Raw genomic sequence first — 24,006 nt, forward strand, 5'->3', positions numbered from 1 at the left:
CAGTTTCTCCAAGAGACTCCCAAGCAAGCACCAAAGGGAACTCATTGAGATAAATACCCTTAGACCCAAGAAGTCTGCTAAATGGCTCAGAGAGTTGATGGTTTTGCCCACTCAATACAAATTTACAACAAGATTAAATAATTACTATCTTTATAGCAACTGCAACTCAAGTCTAGGAAACCTGAAAAAGCATACACAGAACCCAGAGTCCAAGAGCTGACTACCAGTCTGGAATCTACCACCTCCTGGCTCTAAGCTAGGGTCATCATCCACCCTCCCCTGATCTTAATTCCTACCTATGTCAAATGAGAATAGTATGAATTATTGCATCACAGATTATATTGTACGGAGGTTCAAATATGACATGGTTGTGACTGCTCAAACTGCAGCTGTACAAATAAGCCAGCCCATAAACATCTTATCTGAAGACTTGCTTCCAATAAAATGTATTTAATACTTTCCAAATTATATGTCATAAGTGCCAGCACTGCAGTTCAGAGTGAAGCTGCCAATTTGTGACACCAGCATCCTGTGTCAGGGCACAGGAAAATCACAGCTGCTTCACTTCTGATCCAGCCCCTGCTAATGAGTGAAAAAACAGCAGAAGATGCTCCCAATACTTGGACCACTCCCATCCACATGGAGGACCCTGAGAGAACTCCTGTCTCCTGCCTTTACCTAGCTATTAGAACCATTTGGGTGTAAATCAGCAAGCGAAAGATCTTTTTCTGTGTGTTTCTGTTTTTCAAGGAAATAAAACAACAAAAAAAATCCTTAAATAAATACATCAAATAAATTATGTGTAACTACTCCAACTAAAACAAAGGTATATTCATCTAGGTTTGTTTTATTTTTCAAAATTATTTTAGTGTAAAGGAAAACTGTCCACAGCAATTTTACTTGACTTCAAGAACCCTGTAAGTCCACAGGTAGTAAGCTGCTGTCTTCAAACGACTCTGAGTATCTGCATCCCCATGTGGGAACATTAACTGAGCATCTTTCATGTATCATTCCCAATGTCACATATATCCAGAGTTTATTTCAGCTGATTCTTACAAGACTCTTCTAAAGTGTATTTAATCATCTTTTTACAGGTACGACAATGAATTCTGGAGAGAATAAACTTTCCATAGTCAATCATGAGTCTGTGTCGTTTGAAAAAAAAAACACTATGAAATTAATGTCAAAAAACAATTTGGAACACTGTTATACAGTGATTATATGGAAAGGTTAGAACCATAAATACTTAACCCAAACTTCTTGTCTTCAAATCTTAATCAACTGTAAATTTCAGTTTCTTCATTTGTAAAGTTAATAACAGAAATCTGTTTGATAATATAGGAAATGAATAAAACTACCCAAAGTAGTCTCTACCTGTCATTTATTTCATGCCTAAAACATTACATACTATTATTTTGCACACCTTGTTTACCCAAACTTCTTTTTTCCCTGACATGAAAATTTTATGTCACCCAGTCTACATACATGCTCTCCATACATCTTACATGAACTGAATCAACCAGTTCATACTTTTGGTCTTTCTCTTCCTTTTAACAAAAATGTCTAGCTCCTTCCTCACTAATTTGAATGTTATTCAGCCTTCAAAGTTCAGCTCAAATGTACCCTTTCTGTGAAATTTTCTCTGTTTTATAGCTCACAGTAAGTTCTTACTTCTATGAATAACTCTTTATACTGTCACAAAACTCTTAGAAATACTTGATTTCCAGAAAGACTTGATTTTATAATGGCCTCTGAAGACATACTATCTGGCCCATATTCCTAATTCATAAAATGGAAATTAGAACTTAAAGAATTAAATTGCTTAAAGTTAATCAGAAGAGAACAGATGTAGATCAAGACATTTTAAGTGTTTACAACTCTCCTTCCATTAAATTGTCCTAATTTTGTCATCACTGAGATTCTGTTACTTAGGACAACACAGAACTTAAATTCTCACCATCAGGTATGCATCAGGAGGGACAGGGACAGAGAAGGGAACTACATCCATACATCTCTAGAGCTGCACCACAATTTACAAAGAAAGGACTTGGTATCCCTGAAACCTGAAAGTGCAAAAGAAACACAGTTTTCAGATGTGTTACGATAAACACTAAATCCCTCCAAAGATTCAACACCCCCAACAGAAAAGGAGACCTCACTTTTTTCTAAAACAAAACACAAGCTTCGTTATACAGGATTAAACCAGGAAGAAGTTATTGTATGAAGTTGTTAGGCCCCTTTGATAGAGAATAGTCTTGACTCTACAAGACAACTAAATTGAGTCCTAAAGATTATTCAGAATTATTCAGGTAAAAACATACAACAAAAGCTTTTAGGTAGAGAAGACAGAACTTGGCACATCCAGTTAACTATGAGCAGTCCGCCACGGCTGTAACAAAATGAGTACATAAAATGAACACTGAAAGGGTAAGCCAAATTAGATCATGAAAGCTTGCTATATATTTTCTTCCAACTTTTGTTTTTAAATCACAATGGTGTTATGGTCCTCTAACATTCGATCCGATCTTCATATTCTTTGCTACAATTGAGGTTGTTTCCCTTTCAAGAAAAAAAAAACACATTGTTTATGATTGTTTTGAAGAGCCCTCATAGATCAGTAAATTAAATCATTTCCACACTCTTATTTCACAATTGAGGAAACAGAAATCCCCCAAAAAGACTTGATGAAAGGCAGCAAGAACACAGTATATGTCCCTAAAAAACTCAATAAGGACATCTGTGAAGCAATAACCTCCTCAAAAGGTTTTCATCATGAAAGCAACAGGCAGCTCGGGCTTTTCAAGATTGACATCTCATAACAATGGAAAAATTCTCTAAATACGGCAAGAAGACAAGATTAACCTCAGGCAAATGGCTCCTTGGGAGTCAAGTGTTAATACAGAATAAGTAAGAGAAACTCAGTCCTCAGTTTTATCCATTTGCCTTTATTCTGTGCAGAGCTACCATTTATCAGATTATATTTTCCAGTATAATGGGCTGTTTTAGTGGCTCTCATTAAAAATTTAATCTGCCTTTCCAATAAACATAAATAAGTCTTTAAAAAAGAGAGAGTTTAATATCAGGGCCAGCATGATGATATAGCCTCTGTCTGGGGCAGACATCCAATATGGGTACCAGTTCAAATCCTCGCTGCTCCATTTCTGATTCAGCTCTCTGCTTATGACCTTGGAAAGCAGTCCTTGGGCCTGGGCACCCACATGGGAAACCTGCAAGAAGCTCCTGGGTCCTGGCCTCAGACCTGTCTAGCTCTGGCCATATTGTCAATTTGAGGGTTGAATCAACGGTTCAAAGATCTCTCCCTGCCTCTTGCTCTCTCTCTCTCTGTAACTCTGCCTTGCCAATAAAAGTAAATGAATCTTTTCTTAAAAAAAAGTCAAAAAAAAAAGTCAAAAAATCTCTAGAGACTTATGGTTCGCAGTGGTTGAAAACTAGTAATTAAATTCATCTATATCTCATAGACACATGTAAGAGTGAAAACATGTGAAACATGCTTCAAGGGCACTTAAAAATGTTACAGAAAATTAAAGTTTATTTGGTGCAAAAATTTGTTTTAATCCAGTTTTTCTTTTAATTACACATTGTTTCCAGAAAATCTTTGAAGATTCGTCGCATTTGTAGAGAATTAACCATGACGCCCAACGTAACACACCTCAAATTTTGATTATTTCTCTCCATTGTGCCCCTTCTAACGTTCTCTGAATCTCTCTGCTGGATTAAAGAAAAAGATTTAATAACATTCAATTATGTGTCAGGCTCTCTGCTGTGTGTTAAGGATGCAGAAATAAACAAACAAACAAACAAAAACCAGTAAGTTTGCCTTCAAAGAACTACTAGTAGGGAAGGAAGAAGACAAACAGACCACTGGACTGAGTCCAATGACAGACATCCACACAGTTAAAAGAGGCAGATTTCCAAATACAATCCAGGGACTTAGAGGAGGATTTCTGGAAAAGCAAATACTCCTCTCAGTCCCAAAAGATGAACATGAGATTTTTAGAGAACAGGTAGGAAACATAAAGAAAATCAACTACAGTAGTAATATACAGCGTAAGTGCAGATGAAGAGCAATTGCAGTCTATGGATGGAATCAAACATTTCAGTTTTACTGAAAAATGACTGTTTAAATGGTCAAAAGGAAGTTGGGAAAAAAAGCAGAGATCAAATCTCAAGAGGTCCATGAACTTAACCTATAAGCCAATAAAAAGCCTTACACAAAGGAAGGAAAATGTCAAATTTGCATTTTAAATAGTTCACTCAAGCCATTAAATGAAAATCTCTAAGACATGCAGAAGTTCTAGGTGAGCGGTAGGAGAACTTCAAACAGGCTCCACTGGTGTCCCCAGAGGAGAAAGAGAACATAAGAGCTAAGATAGGTAAGAAAACAAGGGATTCAGCATTGGGCCAAATAATCCTGAGCTGCCTTAACTATTGCTATCCCACACAACTCAACACACTGAAGATCCAAGTGAAGTCCTGGCTAAAACTAAAAATAAGAGAACTGACTACATTTGGAGAAAACTGACATCTGAGTAAATGCAACAAAGAGTATCAGTGTGAAAAAAGATGTAGGCCAAAGTTGGAGCTCCAAGGATCCCTACATTTAATGAACAAAATTCAGAGAACAACAAAACTGAGATATGAAGAGAACTGTGAACCAAGAATACAATGCAGAGAAGCCAAGGAACTTTTAAAGGGAGCTCAAGATCAAACAAATCAGCACAGGTCTAGACTGACACTTTCCTCTGGATTGAGTAGTTAGGTTCCCTACTAAGGATTTCTGTACTACAGAGAAAGCAGAAGCAATTTACTACTTTTCTGTCTATGAAATGGATTTTCTATCTACTGCTGAGGATCAATGCAAAAGTAAAATGAGATGATAAGCAAGAACACGCTGTGTAAACTATAAAGCAGTAATGAAGAAACAAATGCCACTCACCAACAATTCAAAATTAGTACACAAAGTGCTTAGGTTTAACAGGAATCCAAGCACATGTCCCCAACTTCCACTGCTGAAGAAGAAACACACACAGGAAGCATAAGAGACATAACAAGATCAGCCCTTTATCCAGGATACCACACGATGGCAATATTGCAAGGAGGTACTGAATAGAGTACTCAAAAGTGAGTTAATCATTTAAGGAAATATTTCGTCACTTACTAACATCTACTTCTTCTTCCAGAGTTACAGACATTACCACATAAAGCAAAACTGTGGAGCTGAAGTTTTAGAAGGAAATGGCTCAAAAAATTAAGACATGAAAATAATATAGTGCTTGGAGAAATCTTAGAGAACGTTTATTTCATTTTCTCATTTGAATTTATAGAAAGTTCAAAGGTCAAAGTAGCTTACCTAAGAGTGCACAGCAGCATATCTTTATGAAATATTTCTAATCCCATCTTCATTCTCCAATATAATTCTTATCTTTATTCCCATAGTACCTTGTGTATATAAATCATCATACTGTTTTAAAATCATGTTTAAATACCAGATGAAAAATCCCAATAGACAATGCCTGTACTCACCTTATCCTTAAATCCTTAAAACTTGCCTTGTTTTTAGTGTTGAACAGTACTGAATCACACAACACTTAAAAACTGTTTTTGCAAAAAGAATTAAGTCATTACATTAGCAGCAAAATGGATAGAAGTGCTGTGACGTGAAATGAGCCAGATGCAGAAAGACAAATACTGTATATCCTCTTTCATGTGCATAGGTTTTTAAAAATAGTCAATCTGAACTCACAACAGTCATTGCTAGTGACTGACAATGGAGAGAACTAACAGGTCCTGCTACCAGCATTGCGGTGATGTAGGCATCTGATACGTGCTGCCAGTTCCTGTCCCAGCTCTTCCACTTCTGATCTAGTTTCCTGCTAATGGCTTAGGCATATTTACCAGAGAGAAGTCCCACACCTTATTTGGGAAGTGGAACAACTGGGAAACAAACCAGCACTCATATGGGATCCCAGTGCATACAAAGTAAGGATTAGACAGGCACAGCGCATAGCCTCGTGGCAGAAGTCCTCACTTTGAACACACTGGGATCCCATGTGGGCACTGGTTCATGTCCCGGCAGCTCCACTTCCCAGCCAGCTCCCTGCTTGTGGCCTGGGAAAGCAGTCGAGGACAGCCCAAAGGCTTGGGACCCTGCACCAGCATGGGGGAGCTGGCAGAAGCTCCGGGCTCCTGGCTTCAGACTGGCTCAGCTCCAGCTGTTGTGGTCACTTGGAAAGTGGAAGACCCCAAAGAAGCTCTGATCCTGGCATTGCACCAGTCCAGCTCTGGTCGGTGCAACCATTTGGGGAGTGAAACAGCAGATTGGAAAGCTCTCCCTGTTTCTCCATCTCTCTTGGTAACTCTTTCAAGTAAATAAATAAAGCTCTTTTTAACAAAATTTTGGAATTTAAAAAATGGAATTAAAAAATAATTTTGGGACCTGGCACGACAACCTAGTGGCTAAATCCTTACCTTGCATGTGCTGGAATCTCATTGGGCACAAGTTTGTGCCCTGATGTTCCACCTCCCTTCCAGCTCCCTGCTTGTGGCCTGGGGAAGCAGTAGTGGATGGCTCCAAGCTTTGGGATCCTGTGCCCACAGGAAGACACAGAAGAAGCTCCTGGCTCCTGGCTTCAAATTGGCTCAGCTCTGGCCATTATGGCCCCTTGGGGAGTGAACCAGAGGATGGAAAATCCTTCTATTTCTCCTCTCTATAAATTTGCATTTTCAATAAAAAATAAATAAATCTTTACAAAAATAAATAATTTTGGTGTAAATAATTTGAAATTCATCTACAGCTTTTTCATAATATGAATTTTATAAGAACCTTCTGAAGACTTCTCTCTCATACAGTAATGCTCAATATATAACAGCTCAATATATAACACCTGCAGCACCAAGCACATGTCCACTAGTTTACCACAACTCAAATACAATGCGATTATGAATCACCTGAGGATCGTGCTCAAGCACAAAGTGTGAGTCATCAGGCAAGGGATGGGACCTGAGATACAACAGTTCAAAAAGCTCCTGTTTGATGCCAATGCTGTTGGTCCAAAGACCATACTTGGAATACCAAAGGTAATTTGTAATTATCATTTTTCAAAAGTATGTGTTTCTTCTCTTTCCGACTGGACAGTAAGATCTTACAAAGTGGACACTACGTCTCATTTATCTGTAGTAAATTTAACTCTATAAAAAGAATGTACTCAACAAACACCTGTTGACTAATCTTATCTGCAGTATCTAGATAATCAGGAGTATTTGTGCCATACTGAATATCAAATCAAACACTGAGAAGTCCCAGGATGGAAAGCTCAGTTTGTCACTGGAGTCAGAATTCCTAGAAGGAAAGGAAGAATCTGATAGAAAACTTACCTCTTACCCAGTGAGACTGGAATATACAGAAGACACAAGAATTCACACAAACAGGCATCAGTTCTTTGTTTAGGTACAAAGGTCATGAAAGTGAAAGCTGCAGTTCAAATTTATGTGCCAAGCTTAAAAGAAGACATGAATATTCTGGCAACATAAAAAATAACATTAGTAATAATTAATGAAGTATATGATGAGTTGATAAGGAGCATGACTGTATTTTCTGTGAAGCACCAATAGAATTTTCAGTTATCGTTTAGAATGCCCTTGGTCTAAAGATTTCAAACAACCAATGAATACATCTTGAATATAAGAAGAAAAACACCTTCTAGTTTTCCCATCAACCTGGCGAATGGTAAGGTCTATAAATTCTGTGCTTGCAATCACACTGATAGAGATTCAAAGGACTATGCTGTGTATTAAGGATGCACGGGGATGCTACCTATTTTAAGCCCTCTTTTAATTCTTCAATTATTTAAGTGGGTGTTAAAACCCTCCTTCTTTTAGTATTCCGTAAATCAGATGGGATCAATTTTTGAGTTCTACTGGGAGACCACACCTGGTCTTCCTATTCAAGCACAGTAAATAGTATTTAGCATAAAGGAGAAAGCTTCAAGAATTTCACAGAAACTGCCCATTTGAAATTTCAATTCACCTATTTATTTATGAGGCAGATGGAAAGAGTAAGAGAGAGTCCTGCCATTCACTGTTTTAATACCAAATACCTCCAACAGGATCATGGTGAAGCCAAAAGCTGAACACTCAACAGAAGTCTCCCACATGGGGGACCAGAGCTTCTTCCAGGTCTCCCTCACGGGTGCAGGGTCCCAAGGCCTTGGCCCGTCCTTCACTGTTCTCCCAGGCCACAAGCAGGGAGCTGGCTGGGAAGCAGGGTCTCCGGGACTAGAACTGATTGCCCATGTGGGATTCCAGTGTGTTCAAGGCAAGGACTTTAGCCACTAGGCTACTGTGCCAGGAACAAAAGTCGCTTCTCTTATTTCCACCATTAGTCTAGTCTCTAGGGTGAGGCCAATTCTCTATTTTATGTCAGGCTTTCTATAAAATAATACCATCCAAAAAGACTTTCAAATCTGAAGCCACTAGTAGCATTTATAAACGAAACCCTTCCTTTAGGTGCCTTACTATTAATTAGACCCAAAATAAATGCCTTCACCAGGATGCGAGGTCAACATACAGTACTTAAGGGTCAGATTCTCTCACGAAAAAAGGAAAGGTCATTCACATTCCTCCCCTCTTTCTGGCCTTTCTTTAGATCTACCTTTGTGAAGCTCTCACCAATCACTCCAGTCACTGCAGGCCCCAAACACCTTGTCTCCAGCAATAACTCCAGATTTTCTTAAATGTTTCATGTACCCATTCTCTCTCCCAAATTGGCATGTACATTCCCTAAAGGGCCCCCGCACTGCCTTGGCCCTAGAGTAAGCTTATTACTAAAATAATACAATAAGCCTAAGTGGCAACAGTGAATTCAAATCGGCCTTAATTCAAATTCTGCCGGTTGTATGACTGTGAAAATAGTATTTACATTTTCAAAGCCTTGGTTTTGTGGTAAGAACTCAATGAGAAAATCTATTGTGAGCACCCAGTACAGTTTGGTGTATAACATGCTCAAGACTTTAGTTTCCATCCTGTTGCCTTTAATAAGCACCTGTTGATGTGAACTGAATTCTAGCGATCTCTTAAGGGGGCTGTCAAGGCCACTGTCGTGTCCTCTAACACGTCCCCATTACCCATTTGTTGGCACCTTCAGATTTTCTACTTTGCCTTTAATAGACATCTAAACAACTGTGCAGAATGGTGCCACTGGCTGCCAGCAGGAAGGCATCCCCACACTCACATCTCATTCCACCATGCCCAGACCCCTGCCCACACCTTCCCTCTCTGCAGCCCTCGCTCTGCGGCTCCCAATGAGAGAATGAGAGAGAAACGCTGGGAAGCAACCAAAGAGGAAATGGAGACAAAAAGCCTCATGGGCCCTCTGGACCTCCCTCGCAGGCGGAACACGGAGGCCCAGTCAACAACCACAAAAGCCCTTCTTCACATTCCTGAAGATACAGTGCCCCCTCCTCATTTCTTTGCGCCCTTCATCAGTCAATCCCACCAACCCCTGGGTCGGCTTCCAGCTGCACCAACTCGAATCCCTCCTGGTCTGAAAGGGACCTCATCCGAGCTTTTACCACGGAGGGGACTGCTTCCCCAGCATGGCCACTCTGGGGGGAGATGCCAAGAGGGGCTGGGTTGGGCTCTTCAAGTCCCTCGAGCACTGCGTGGAAGCAGATCTCCCGTGGCACCCCTGCAGCAGCCAGGCTATTTTACCTGCAATAAGCCACCATCACTCCCACCTCCTGCACCCACGCGTGCACACACACACTCACCACGCAAACTCCATCAGCGCCCTCCCTCCCTGCCGCACAAACCGCAGCCTCTGGCAGGCAGGTGCACACCAGGGCGACCGCCCCGGGAATCCCACCCACGGGGCCCCAAAGTCGCCTTCGGGGTGCCTGGTCCGAGGGGAACAGCCTCACCCACTCCCCCGATCCCAATTTCCACTCCGGGCCTCGTCAAGAGGGGCCTTTCCTATCGGCCGTTAGCATCTCCTCAGTCACAGAGACCGTTTCACCTCAGCCTTCCGGCATTTGAGCTAAGGCTTCCCCCTCGCCCCTCTCACCGTCCCCTCTTGGGGAGGGGGAAAAAACTATTTCGGAAGACTCCTCTGTGGCATAAAGTAGCTCGGTCCTGGCTGCGTCTCAGGGAATCCGAGGCGAGCGGGCAAGAATTTTACCTCAGATTCACCCTCCCGGGTCCATGGTGCCCTCCCTCGCCCCCAAACACGCACTCGCGCCGCCCGTCTGCCCGCCTCTCCCTCGGGACGGCACGATCCTTATTTTCGTTTTTTCCTTTTCTTTCCTACTTCTATTTTTTTTTTTTAATTCCCGGGTCTTAAAAGCTTCCTGGGCGACCCGAGACCACCCTCTCCTCAGCCCACGGCGGATCCCTGACCTCCGAGCGGAGGCGGCCCGGCGCACCTACCAGTCGGTGTGCGGCTCGTCCACCACCAGCAGCACCTTGGCCTTCCTGGCGGCGGCGGGCGGCGGCGTGGGCGCGTCCACCAGGCCCGCCGAGGCGGCCGTCTGCTTCACGGCTTGGGACAGCGAGCTGAAGAAGCTGCTGCCCACCGACGGCGCCGGAGCGGGCTGCGGCGCGGGCTGCGGCGTGGGCGCCTGGGCGGGAGGTGGCCTCCGCTCGGGGCCCGGCGACGCGGCCGGGGGCGCCGACGAGGCTGAGGCCGCGCCCGGGCCGGGGGGCGGCGGCGGCTGCTGGGGCTCGGGCCGCTGCAGGTCGGTCATGTAGCCATTGGGCAGGTTGGCGATGAAGCTGCTGTCCGACAGCCGGCGCCGCAGGAAGTTCATCATCTGGCTGGAGGGACTAGGGACGCGCGAGGCGACGGGGTTGGGCGGCTCGGAGGGAGGCCGAAGCGGTGGCGGCGGCGGCGGCGGCGGCGGCGGCGGCGGCAGTGGCGGTGGGGGAGACGCGGTCCGCAAAGCGCTATCCCCGCAGACAGCCGCGGCGGACTGGGCCGGGCCAGCGGGGCTTCGCGAAGCTCCGCGCCAGGGAGCGGGCGGGGCCTGAGATCGCCCCGCCCCGCGCCGCAGAGTTGGCGCCGCCCCCGCCTCGCCGCCGGCCACCGGGGGCACCTGGCTGTCGCCGCCTCATGGCTCTCGGGACTCGGGGCGGGTGGGGAAGGCAAGCCGTGCCCACAGCTAGCTGAGCGTGACTTCGTCGGGAAGGGAGGTGGGAACCGCGAGTGCCCACCACCCTCTGGGTAAGAGTCCTGACCTAACCTAGATGGAGCTGAGGGAGGCGGTCCCCACTCCCTCCTCCCCGCTGACACGCGCGTCCTGTGGCGAGCCAGAAAACGACCCTTCCTCAGAGCTGAGGGAGGAAAACACCAGCACCACCCCTCCACGCCAGGACGAGGGACCCTGACCCCAATGCCCGGGAAAGAGCTGGCTCCGCCCCCCTAGGGCAGAAGGCGGAGAAACAGCGTCTCTGCCCCCCGGGTTGCGGGGAGGTGCGTGGCTCCCTGCACTGCGCGCACTTCTCCCCGCCTAACCGAGCACAGCACAGCACAGAAGGCTGAGGCCCCGGGCATCCCCAGGAGAAGACTGTCTCAAACTCTCCTGTCCCTCGCGTGTTTGCTCTCCTGTCATGCTTGAACGCATCCAATGCCAAGCCAAGGGCATCTCCAAGATCTTCTTTTCGACTTGTTATATTTGTTTCATTCATTGGTCAGACCTGCTTTAGCCTCTGTGTAGACTTCTGGTTGCTGTGTCTCCTGTGCAATGATGAAGTCTTCTAGGACCCTTGCATCTTAGCTTTCACAGCCCAGGAGACAGCCTTAGTTCCTATCTGATTTCATAGCAAGGACACAACAGGTATACGAGAGTATTTCCAAAGTTTGTGGAAAATGAAATTGAAAGATGTTTGTTTTAGGGCAAAACAATTTTGGAATCCATTAAATTTTTTCGTAATATGCATTTTTTATCAACCTTTGGTAGATCCTTTATACTTTTTGCACCAAAATGAGTATGGATGGTAGGTGACCTTGAACAAACTACCTCTCTGACCCTCTTTTGGTGGAGGATAACACTTTTCAAAATTGTTACACAGAGTATAAATCACATCATATGTGTAAAGCAGCTGCTACACAGTAGGTATTGTGCTGGTGGTGCTCCAGTTCTTTTTGTTTAATTGGCTCTCAGTGGCTACTTGCAGAGCTGAATGGAGTCAGTGAGAGGCTTGCCACTAATATTGGCAGGCAGCCCTTGCTTCCTGGCACTCAGCTTGGGACCTAGACATGCACAATCCAGGTCTGAACAAGTAGGTCAGAGAGTTTTCCAATCAACTGCGATCATGCAGAGGTTGTCCCATCTCTCACGTCCATCCCAGGGTCCCTGGAAGGAAAGACTGAGAGGAATGGGAAGTGGCCTCGGAGAGAGCTCCACAGTCTGTGAGCTAGCAGGAATCATCAGAGGAGAACCACACAGATGACAAACACTGTGCTACAGTTTGGCAAGGTGGTCTAGGAGCACTGAGAGCAGAGGCGGGTATTGTGCCAGCCAGGTTTATTTAAGGCCTGTCAGAGGAAAGGGCATTTGATATGGGTCTTGAGATGTCTCTACCAATTCATAGTACAGAAATCATATTATATATGAATCATATTATATATTCATAGATATATATATATGTCTTTTACATCCAAGTAATTCCCCATCATTAATCTTGTAGTATATGTACAATATTTTAAACTAACCAATTGGCAAACATGTTTTGTGTACCTAAAATTTACGAGTCATATGCTAGGGCCTGAATGGTAAAGGAGATTCAAATATGAGTAAAACACCAGAAAAACAACTTGTAAACATATGAACACATAATTAACCATGGCAGTCTGTGGTTGACCAGAAAGGGGTGTAGGTCATGAATGTTAAAGGAGCCAGAGGGAAAAAGAGCATTTCACAGGGATTTCACAGAGGAGGTATGGCTCATGCCTTATTAAATGTGTAGAATTCAGATAAGTGGAAAAGAGTATAGATGGCAATCCAGATAGCAGGAGCAAAGCTGAGGAGGCTAGGATGATGCAAAGTGGAAATCTACTCCTTGAAGGCAAAACCTCTGTCTGTGAGAGCCTTTGCGTGGTACCTGGCCTGCTATACACATTCCATTTTCTGTTGGGAGGCTCTGAGAGACCATACATGTGCATAGTAGTCACCCCTTATCTGTGGTTTAACTTTCCATAGTATAATGCCAGTAGTCAAAGCAGCAGGAAAATAATAAATGGAAAATTACAGCACTTTTCTGAATAGCATAATGAAATCTCATGCCATTCTGCTTTGCCCTGCCCGGAGTGTCGATCCGCCCCATTTGTTCAATGTGCCCATGTTGTGTATGCTGCCTCCCCTGTGGAGACTTAGTGGCCATCTCATTTATCAAATTCACCATCATATTATCTAGAGTTTATGTTCAAGTAACATTTATTTTACTTTTATTTTGATGACCCAAAACTCAAAAGTAGTAATGTTGGCAATTCAGATATGCCAAAGAGAAGCAGTAAAATGCTTTCCTAAAGTGATAAGGTGAAAAGCTCTCCGTAAAGAAAGAAAAATAAGTGGTACTCTGACGTTGCTAAAATCTACTGTCCATCAAAGGTATTAAGGGGGTGAGGAAAGGTGCTACACTCATATAACTTTTTTTCTTAACAGTGTATTGTTTTGTTTTCTCTTATTACTACCACTGTTAATCTCTTATTGTGACTGATTTACAAATTAAACTGTATATATGTAAGTATAGGGGAAAATGTAGAATTTATAGGGTTTCAGACATCGCTTGGAGATCTTGGAACATATCCTTATGGATAAGAGAACTACTTATGTGTTTATATTGTTAACATCTATCTATCTTCTCTCTTTAGATTGCAAGAACATCAAGGTGATGATTCTATCCTCTACTGCTCTTAGGATGATCCACGGAGCCCAACCACATATGATATGTAACACACAGTAAGTATCCCAATCATAGGAACCAAAGCAGAACATTGCCAAAGAATGACTTCATTTTAGATTCCTTCATTGAAGTAATGGACACTCAGAATACTATGAAGAATGCTTATCAAGTATTCCATTATAAATTGTTTGTTTGATTTTAATAAGAATATCATGCTTGTGGAAGGCAGACTATTTACTTGTAATTGGGCACAGGTAGTCATTAAAAGTAGTTGTGTGTGATCAGAAGTTTCCTATTAGTTGGTACAACTATAAATCACTCCTGCTTAAGCTGATATCCCCCATGTCCCAGCGAGCTCTTGGTAAGGGCACCTAATTAATACAGGGGCTTGAATTTTAATGAGTTTCCTTATCCTTACCTGTGAACCTGGGTTCCAGATGCAGACGGATTATAGCAGCATCATCTGACCTACCTCTTACCCAGAATTCAAGAGAAAACTAGATTTAGATTCAGGAAATTCTACAAAACATAAAAATCTGGTACGGCTAGGGCTTTTTTTTTGGCCATCTCCCTCTGACAGCAGTTTTTCTGCATCTTCAGGGGAAGGTGTTTGTCCCAAAGCAGTCAGCAGAGGGGTCTCTACCACTTTGCTTAATCCCTTAGGGGCCAAAAGCCGATTGTCAGAATATCAAAGGTCTCTCCCAGTTCTTGAAACCCAAGTCTCTTTCAGCTTTTCTTGTGTAATCTTTACCTTCCCACTGAATTGTAAACACAAGTAGGTATCTGGTAACTGCAGTTGAAAGAATTCTACTAAGATAAAAAAACCAGTTGAAATGCTTTATCACCTCTCTGATTTCTCTCTTCCCCGGAACATCAGTGCAGCAACAAGAGTGTACAGATTCGGTACATGAACATGACTGAGGAGTCATTGAAGTGTTTCTGAAGGCAGAGCTCAAAAACCCAGCTTATAAAGGGAAACCTGGTGCACTCAGCTACTTGGCAAATGCTTGTTGTCTGGGTTTCCTTCCAAACAAGGAAATGTGATGGGATCAATGCTATCCATGACTCTTGCCCACATCTCAAACTCAGGGTCCCCTTTCAGCTGCACCTGCTCTCAGTAGAAGTCAAGAGAGTAAGAGTCAGACATAGTGCATCCTATTCCTGCTCTATCACCAACTGGCTTAATGATTTCACAACAGTTGTTAAAGTCTCTGGGCCTTAGATGCAGAAAGGAGATGATAGTGTGAGCCTGCCTTGGAACTCTCCTGATGTAATCTGGGAGGCACTTTCAAAATACTAAAGCTTTGCCCAAAGAGATATCGTTACCACCTTCCCCAGAGTCATGTCACCTTTCATTTTGGAAAGCTCAATAACGAGAGTGGTCGGCTGCACTCTTGACAGCTGGTGTTGGCCTTGTGGCTGCCTTCCTCTTCTATCGCTGTGCACCATCAGCACAAGACGGCTTTGCTCCCCACATTAACTTCTCCAAATTGGTTCTGTCAACTGGGCCAGTGTGCTGTAATTAGGAGTCACGCAAATATACATTCATTTGCTAAGTCTTCCCTTGTTAACTTGTATCATTGAGCAGGCCACTTCCAGCCTCAGTTAACCATCTGTGAAAGAAAGATAATTGTAATAACGACCTTGAAGGACTACTGGGAGGACTGAGTAAGATTGAATATGTGAGTGTATTTTATAAGCTATGAAGCACTGTGCAAATGTTAGCTCTGAATATTTCTGCCTCCCAAGGAATCACCAAGCTCTCCAGTATTACAACTAAATTACAAAAAAGGACTCTCCCCACACAATTATCCCAGTATTAAATACCCAAGAAAATCCAGGCAGTCTCAAGGTCAACCCTCTTACAGCACAGCGCAGACTTAGTCACACAAACATTTCAACTCACTACCTGGAACAAAGCCCTTCACTCTTCTCTCCTCCAAGTTTCCCTTTTCTGGTCTGGAAGATGAGGCAGAGAGTTAAGCCAGGTGATCCCAAGGTCTGGCACTGTGAGGTTCTCTTGGTGGAGTCCCCCAGGAAGAAACAAGCACCTCATTTCACCAGGTTGAGCCAAGGAATTTAGGGGCCTAGTTTGGGGAGCGAACACTGAATTCTGGCAGATGGTTTCAAGGGGCAGTCATACACAATTCCAGTCTGCCCCAAAGGCAGGAGGGCAGACATGGTATCCTTGCCAAGTCTACAGTTCTCTGACTATTTATTGGGACACAGTTGTAACAACTAATTAAATGCCAAGCACATGCCAGAAACTGCCCATGTATTATTTCAGTTGAATCTCCCACAGGGAGGGGTTTAATACCCCCCCTCTTTCTACCAGTGAAATAATGTAGACTTGGAGAAGTTACACCAGCTAACATAAGATGTTAGATCTGGAACACTGCAGCACTGGCTGCCTGCAAAGCCCATAAGATTCCCCATCAGGATATACAGGTAGACTCCTAATAAAGGGGCCATCCATCATCAGCTTGCCCAATAAGTGCATTGACTGGAAACCTTTGGAGAAATAACATGGCTTCCTGAACTCCCTGGATGAACCTCCCTGCCATCTCCTGCTACCTAGAGTCCTACGGGCACAGGGGCTTGGTGTGGCATGGATCCTTTATTAAGCATCCTGCCCTCAAGGAAGAAGCTGGCTTCAAGCAAGAAGAATCTAGTTAATGAGACTCCTTCCTCCAACAGACCCCACTCCTATTCCTACCTAGCTAGGACCACAGCTCCACACAGGGCAGCTCTGGCCTCTTGCAGGATGCTGGTATCTTAGCTGTTGCCATGGTAATGAAGGCACATCTCTGTCATGCACATATGAGCAGTACAGAGTAGATTTTCCCCAAGCCTGGGAAACTGAGGGTTTATAGAAGGTTGTTTTCCAGTAGCATCCTCACTCTGCTTCAAGTATGAGCATCCCTTCTGCTTAGCATCCAATCCACCTCAGAGGCAACACTGAGCTTCTAAATCAAGTCAATTCAGAAGGCCACTCCTCCCTCCACTGCTGGAACGGTCAATAGAGGTGATTTCTATGTCATAGGGAGAGATACTCACAAGATGCCAGTGAAGGAGCAACTAGGGTCAGCGGGAAGCTGACAGATTATGAGTTTACAGATTATGAGCCAATGAGATCGTTAGAGCCAGAACCTCATGGATTTAATCCCCTGTCCCTGCCACTTGTTATCGTGCCATTTCTTTAATAAGATTTAGTTTACTCTTCTGTAGAGTGGGGAAATTGTCCTTTGCAGACTTGTTGAAAATGCAATGAGATTATATCTCAATACTGCCCAATGCCAAGTTTAGTGCATTATAGGTATATATGGAGGTACTTCAAAAAGCCCATGGAAATGGAATTAGAAGATAGGTTTATTTTGCTGCAAGAGCATATTTGAAATCCAAGCATATGAGATGTCTTCAGAAAGTTTATGGAAATGCATATAATGGAAAACTGTGCATAAATATTCTCATATTCATGATAGCAATTATTTTAAAGAAATTCAATGGGGCTTACATTTCTATTTGAAGACAGAGCTATAGTCTGACTCCCTGTTTCATCACAAAACGACCTCACATGAGTAGCTGTGTTAATATTGTAGAGCCATTTTGCTTGTGAGTCTGTTTCCTGCTGTTGTGTAAAGTGAAGCGGTTGGGGTAATCCGTAAGGCTATCGTGAAGGAACAGTCACAAGATCTCTGCTGGGAAGCTACAAATTTGGATTAATACGAGAAGGAAAGGTCTTCTACTTCCTTATTGGTGAAATGGCAAGTCACAATAATTGCCACTTTATTGAGCGTGGTCTGTGTTCTAAGCACTGTGACAGATGCTATCCATTTGCTTTCTCATTTAATCCTGGCAACAGCTCTGTGAGGTAGGAATCATTTTCACAAGTTTGCTGCAGTGGAAGATGGGCAACCTGTTAGTAAGTCGCAAAATAAAAATGAACAAATCCCAACTTTTCCATTACCATATCAGAACATTGAGAAAAAATATTCCTCCGGTGCTTCCCAGTGGCATCAAGTGGTATGAGTTCTTGCGTGGCTGTCCCTAGGGAAAGGTTCCTTAGTGCCAGGACCAGCTCTGAGCAGATGGCCCCGTTTCTTATCTTGAAAACAACCAGCTTCAGGGATCTGAGTGAACAGACGCTTAATCCAGGGTCTCGCATTTGACTTTGTTCTTAATGCATATGATTCTGCCTGCAAGCCCATCAGCACTCTCTCCATCTCCCGCTGTCCCCAGCCTCCACCTTACATTTGTAGAATGTGCTACCTGCACATTTACAGGATCTAGCATGCATAGGGAAGCGAGACGCTTTGTCTGGCTTGCTTGCCCCCTGATCAGGAGTAAGTTGCTATTCCTATTTCCTAGTTTTCTCTTCTCCCTACACTGCCAGTGTCAAGAAAATGCCTTTCTGCATCTCCAAAATAGCATCTGGTCCACTTGAAGCAGGCTAGATGTAGGCTGTCTGCCAACACCCTCCTTTCTTGGCCAAGAAAAGGCATCCCCCATCCAATTATCTAAAAATCCCCTTGACTGATGACTCAACCAGCCCCTTCATCCTAAGCCAGACTGGGTATCCTAAAGTCACCTTGAACAGACCTGAGCAGTGATGGCTCCATACATTGTCTTGAATTCCTACATTACTTCTACCTGGTGGGATTCCTACTCATTTAAACATTTGAAGAAACAGACTCAAGAGACTTCCTCAAGGTCACACAGCCTATTACAGAAGAGCTGAGATTCAAATCCTGATTTCTAGCTTTAGGAAGAAAAATTGTGTACTCACTGGCCATTTGCTTTTCCAACAGGCCATATGAGTGCTTGGAAGATGTTGAAATTACAGAATGTAGCAGCCAAAGGTCCCAGGAAATCAGCCCATGTCATGTCTGGTGTGCCTGAAATCCTTGACCAAGTGGCTCCCTCTGCTTGGGGCATGGTTTTCCATGCCTCACAGCATGGTGCGTGGCAGCAGCCACAAGCTGTGTGATGGGCAGAGCTGCTTCAAGGTCCTGACTGCACCATCCACAGCTAATGGTGTCAGGCAGTTTATGTAGTCTCCCTGAGGCTTTATGCATCTGTAACATGGGACTGTCTACCTCATGATATTGTCAAGAGAATTCAGGCTTTCAGGGCCTGTCATCAGCAGGTGCTCATGTCCTTCCAAATGCAGTTCAGGCACCATCACCCCCGTGAAGCCCACGCTGATTGTGCCTCTCTCCTCTGTGCTCTAATAGTCATTCACTTTTTTTCATTCAATAAAAGATTTTTAGAATGCATAAATAAGTCAATTATAGTACTCAGCACATGATGCTGTAATTATTGGGTTCTATTCTGCTTGCCCCATGAGACTTGGGGTCTTTCTGAAGCAGAGATTTTTGTCTGAGTCATTGCTAAATCTTGAATGCCTATTCCAAGGCCAGACAGGGGTAAGGAAGAGAGTAAATGGAGAAGGAGAAGAAAGTAAAGACATAAGGAAAAGAAAAACAATGCACAGACTGCTTGTGAAAACCCACTAAAAAAAAAAAAAAAGACCTCCTCCCCACGCACACACACACATCTCTGTATCCAGGCTGACAAGAAAAGCACCTGGTCCTTGCCCAGCCTCCTCTGCAAATGCCTCCCTGTTCTCCCATTGACAGCAGCCAACGAGACAGGAATATCAATGACTGTTTGAATAGGAAGCTTTAGATGAGCTCTGCACCCAGAGTGGAGACAGGAAAGTGATGAGTGGTAAAGCACAGCTGCAGAAAGGAAAATTCCGTCTCTGCAGCCAATGGGGATCGCCTACAGCAGCAGGCCCGCAGACAAACAGCCGTGTGGGCTGTGGGCTGACCAAGCTCCGCCCATCCCCAGCAACTGTGCCTGCTGCCCGGCAACAGCTCAGCCTGGCAGGTGATGAAGGCAACCACAGGCTCAACAGAAGGCAGGTGGCTTGCTGAGGTGGGGCCTGCACCTCAGAGCTCTATGGAGCAGCAGCATTGGGTCCCAACCGCAAGCAAAAGTATCCAGAAGAGGAGAATGTCTTCTTGCTCCTGGCTCCCCAGACAATGTCCCAAGCATCACAGAACCACCTGAGGGACTTTTTTAAAATTCCACTCTAATCCCACTGCCCTTCCTCTCTGGAGAGTAAAGGTACTTCTGCCCCAATGGTTTATAATTCTCCATACTTCCTTTCTAGCTTGTCTGCTAGCCTTCCTTGAGCTGCTCTTTAGCCATATTGCCACTTCTGTTCACCAAACAAGGCTTGCTGTGTCATACCTCTGTGCCTTTGCAGATGCCGTTCCCTTCTCTTGTATCCTCCACTTGCGCTTGGCTGTGTCAGAGTCAGTTTCTCAGAAGCAGAACCTGAGGCTAGGATCTGAGAGTAAACTGTTTTTAAGAGGCTGTCCCTGCAGGCAGCAATGGAAGTGTTAAATCCACTCAGCAATTGCTCTATGCAAGAACCAAGCACAAGACTGCAGCAGAGCCAGTACCCAACTAGAGAGCTCCAGGGCACTGGTATTATCTGTTACACTTGCCACTCCAGGTAACTACTCCCTATCCTTCAAAGAACAGCCCAGTCAACACTTACTCTTCACAGCCCCATTCTCTGCATTCCCGAGGTGTGTTGATCACAGTCCTACTGATTATTTATCCTGGTGCATCACTGTGACTCTCCTTATCTTCTCCCACTGGACCACGGACTCCTCTAAGGTGGGAAGCATGACTTTATTGATTTCCGTGTCCTACCTCCTAGAATAAGATGGCACTTAGACAGTGCTCATTAAATAGTAGTGATTTGGTTGAGAATGCTAACAAGCTTTAAGTAATCCTAATACTGTCTGGCAGTTAGATGGATTTTCATAGGGACTCAAAATTCCATTTTTCAGGAAGAACACTAGACACGTGATTGCCTTTCATTACTGAAGGAGACAGTGTCACATGCTTAGAAAGTAATATTGGACCCAGCACAGTAGCCTAGAGGCTGAAGTCCTCACCTTGCACACCCAAAATCCCATATGGGTGCTGGTTCTAATCCTGGCAGCCCCACTTCCCATCCAGCTCCCTGCCTGTGGCCTAGGAAAGCAGTCAAGGATGGCCCAAAGCCTTGGGACCCTGCGCTCATGTGGGAGACCCAGAAGAAGCTCCTGGCTCCTGGCTTCAGATCGGCTCAGCTCCAGCTGTTGTGACCGCTTGGGGAGAGAACCAGCAGACAGAAGATCTTCCTCTCTGTCTCTCCTCCTCTGTCTGTATCTGACCTTCGAATAAAAATAAATAAAATCTAAAAAAAAAAAAAAGAAAATATAATATTGATGCCACCTTATTATTCTCGTGATAACCAATCATGAGGACACCAAAGATAAATCTACCCACAGGAATATCAGATTGAAGCAACAGAAACCTTAATTTGCCATCTTCTTCCCTGCCACGGACACCTTACGTGGGTTAAAAGACATTCAATTCATATAGATTTGTTTAGGATACATCTAAAATAATTAATGTGTTAGTGCCTATTGCACCCATTTTCAGGATATTTCAGAATATGAACAGGGCATTCTTTTAGCCAAACTTCTCAGAGGCCATCTCTGTCTCAGGAGGTCTAGCTTGGAACAGGCATTGTGGCATAATGTGTTAAATTGCTGGCTGCAACGCTGACATTGTATGTGGGTGCTAGTTCAAGTCCCAATCACTCCACTTCTGATCCATCTCCCAGCTGCTGCACTAGGAAAGCAGCAGCAGAAGATGGCCTTAAATGCGTGGGCCCCTGAAACCCGCAAGGAAGACCCAGAAGAAGCTTCTTAGCTCCTGGTTTCCTCCTGGTCCACCCCTGGCCATTGCAGCTGTTGGGAGAATGAATCGGTGGATGAAAGTTCCTTCTCGCTCTCTTTCTTTCTCTCCCTCTCTCTCTTTCTTGGTCTCTGTAATTTTGCCTTTCAGATAAGTAAAATAAATCTTCAGAGAGAGAGAGAGAGAGAGAGAGAGAGAGAGAGACAACTGGACCTTGCCGATAAGCTGGGGACTGACACTGGAACCCAAATCAAATCTGTCTGATTTGAAACCAATCTGAAGTTTTCCAGCATAGCTGGAATTGAGATGTTTGAATTGTTGTTGCAACAACATCTAGTTAGGAAATAAGAGAGAAATAAAAGCATGTTACTAGCAATAAAAAAAGATGGAGCATTCTTCAATAAACCTAAGATGGATGCATATTCTTTTTGAAAAAAATTAACATTACTAAGGAACACCAAAGAACAACAATAAAAAGGTATGTCATAATGAAGATGTAATTTCTTCCTAAATTAATCTGGGAATGTAAGACAGTTCAAATAGGAAAACAACCAGCCCAATTTCAGGGTGTATTAGACAAACTGACTCTGAAATCTATGTGAAAAATAAGCAAGCAAGAATAGCACAAAGAGTTTTGAGGAGGAACAGAAAAAATAGAGGAATGGCCTGACTCTCCCGGTATTAGAACTGATAATAATTTATTATAACAAAGAAGTGTGGTATTTTTGCACAAAGAGACAGATCAAAAAATAGGCAGCTCATGAATAAACTGTAGTGTTTCTAAAATTCTAGTGTAGAATAAACATGACATTTCAAAGTGTCAGGAAATGACATTATTTAACAAATGCTGGAATAACCGGGTGGTTATCTTTCGGCCATAGCTCACACATTTAAACAAAAAATTTCCAGAAGAATCAAGACCAAAATAGCTATAGAATAAAATATAAGGAACTTCTTTTTAATCTTGAAGCAAAAAATTGCTGTCTAACATGTCTACCGTAACATTTCTTTTTTTTTTTTTTTTTTTAAAGATTTATTCATTTTATTACAGCCAGATATACACAGAGGAGGAGAGACAGAGAGGAAGATCTTCCGTCCGATGATTCACTCCCCAAGTGAGCCGCAACGGGCCGGTGCGCGCCGATCCGAAGCCGGGAACCTGGAACCTCTTCCGGGTCTCCCACGCGGGTGCAGGGTCCCAATGCATTGGGCCGTCCTCGACTGCTTTCCCAGGCCACAAGCAGGGAGCTGGATGGGAAGCGGAGCTGCCGGGATTAGAACCGGCGCCCATATGGGATCCCGGGGCTTTCAAGGCGAGGACTTTAGCCGCTAGGCCACGCCGCCGGGCCCAACATTTCTACATGGAAGGAAAAAAAAACACACAAAATTCAAAAGCAAATGACAAGATGAGAAAAGATACTTTCAATCTCTACCGCAGGCCTAGGACACATTTTCCTTCATATTTTGAAACCTTCTATATATCAACAGGAAGAAAATGCAATGATCCTATAGTGAAAGAGGTTATGAACATTAAGAAAAAGACAACAACAAATGGCTTCTAGGCTGTAACTAAGAAAACAACTGGATGACTGGTGGAATTGCCTGTGTGTCCTTGAATTTTACACCATTTGGCTAGACTGCCTTATTCAAAACAGTGATGTCTGACCCATGCACTAACTAAAAGGATGACATTCAAAGCCGTATAGAAAAAACATGTAATTGAAGCTGATAGCTGAATTAAGAGTTACAAGCAGGATGGCCACAGATAAATGATCAGTTATGCAGGCTTTAGTGTTCTGGTTCCATATCCACTTTGTGCTAGCCATATGACTTTGACTGTTGACAATACTCTGACACTCAGTGTCCTCACGTATGAAATGGGAATCCTAGGAATTCCCTCAGGTTTCTCTGAGCTTAGATGAGACATCAGAGAAAGTGCTTAGCACGTTGTCTGGCATACAGTAAGCATATGAAGGTCACCTTGCGTGTGCTCAGAAGAGAGTGGATGTGACAAGTCAGTGGCCGTGCAGGATACTCAAGGATCAGAGACCTCTGGCTCCCACTGCTTGACTTCTCGTTTGACAGTCAACAAATCCAACAAATCAACAAATCCTTAATCTCAGACTTGTAAGGAATAAACATCTCACCTCTTTTGCAATTATTCTTTTTACTTCCCAAAGCCTCTGTACAGATTTTTGTTGACTTGCACAGGGTTCTCTGGCCCTGACTCCTCCCGGAAAATTCCACTCAGGTTCTAAATATACTAATCTATAATTGTGGCTTGATTTGGTCTGCATTAAGAGTTCAATGTGTGCATTTTTC

The 24,006-nt window shown here is 43.7% G+C and overlaps 1 protein-coding gene and 1 long non-coding RNA gene across 2 annotated transcripts in view; one reads left to right on the forward strand and one right to left on the reverse strand.

Moving 5' to 3' along the window:
- Positions 1-10,967, reverse strand: part of SYN2 (synapsin II) — a 137,349-nt gene extending 126,382 nt beyond the window's left edge. The window contains exon 1 of the mRNA XM_036497415.2: positions 10,444-10,967. Coding sequence (XP_036353308.2) covers positions 10,444-10,826 — 383 coding nt within the window. The 5' untranslated portion in view covers positions 10,827-10,967. The remainder of the gene's footprint in view (positions 1-10,443) is intronic.
- Positions 10,968-10,978: 11 nt separating this feature from the next.
- LOC131482831 (uncharacterized) lies at positions 10,979-19,109 on the forward strand. The gene is made up of 3 exons (XR_009247335.1): positions 10,979-11,236; positions 13,886-13,973; positions 18,726-19,109. It is a non-coding gene; the product is annotated as an uncharacterized LOC131482831 (long non-coding RNA).
- The last annotated feature ends 4,897 nt before the right edge of the window (positions 19,110-24,006 follow it).

Source organism: Ochotona princeps, chromosome 21, assembly GCF_030435755.1.
Source record: "Ochotona princeps isolate mOchPri1 chromosome 21, mOchPri1.hap1, whole genome shotgun sequence".
Lineage (NCBI taxonomy): Eukaryota > Metazoa > Chordata > Mammalia > Lagomorpha > Ochotonidae > Ochotona > Ochotona princeps.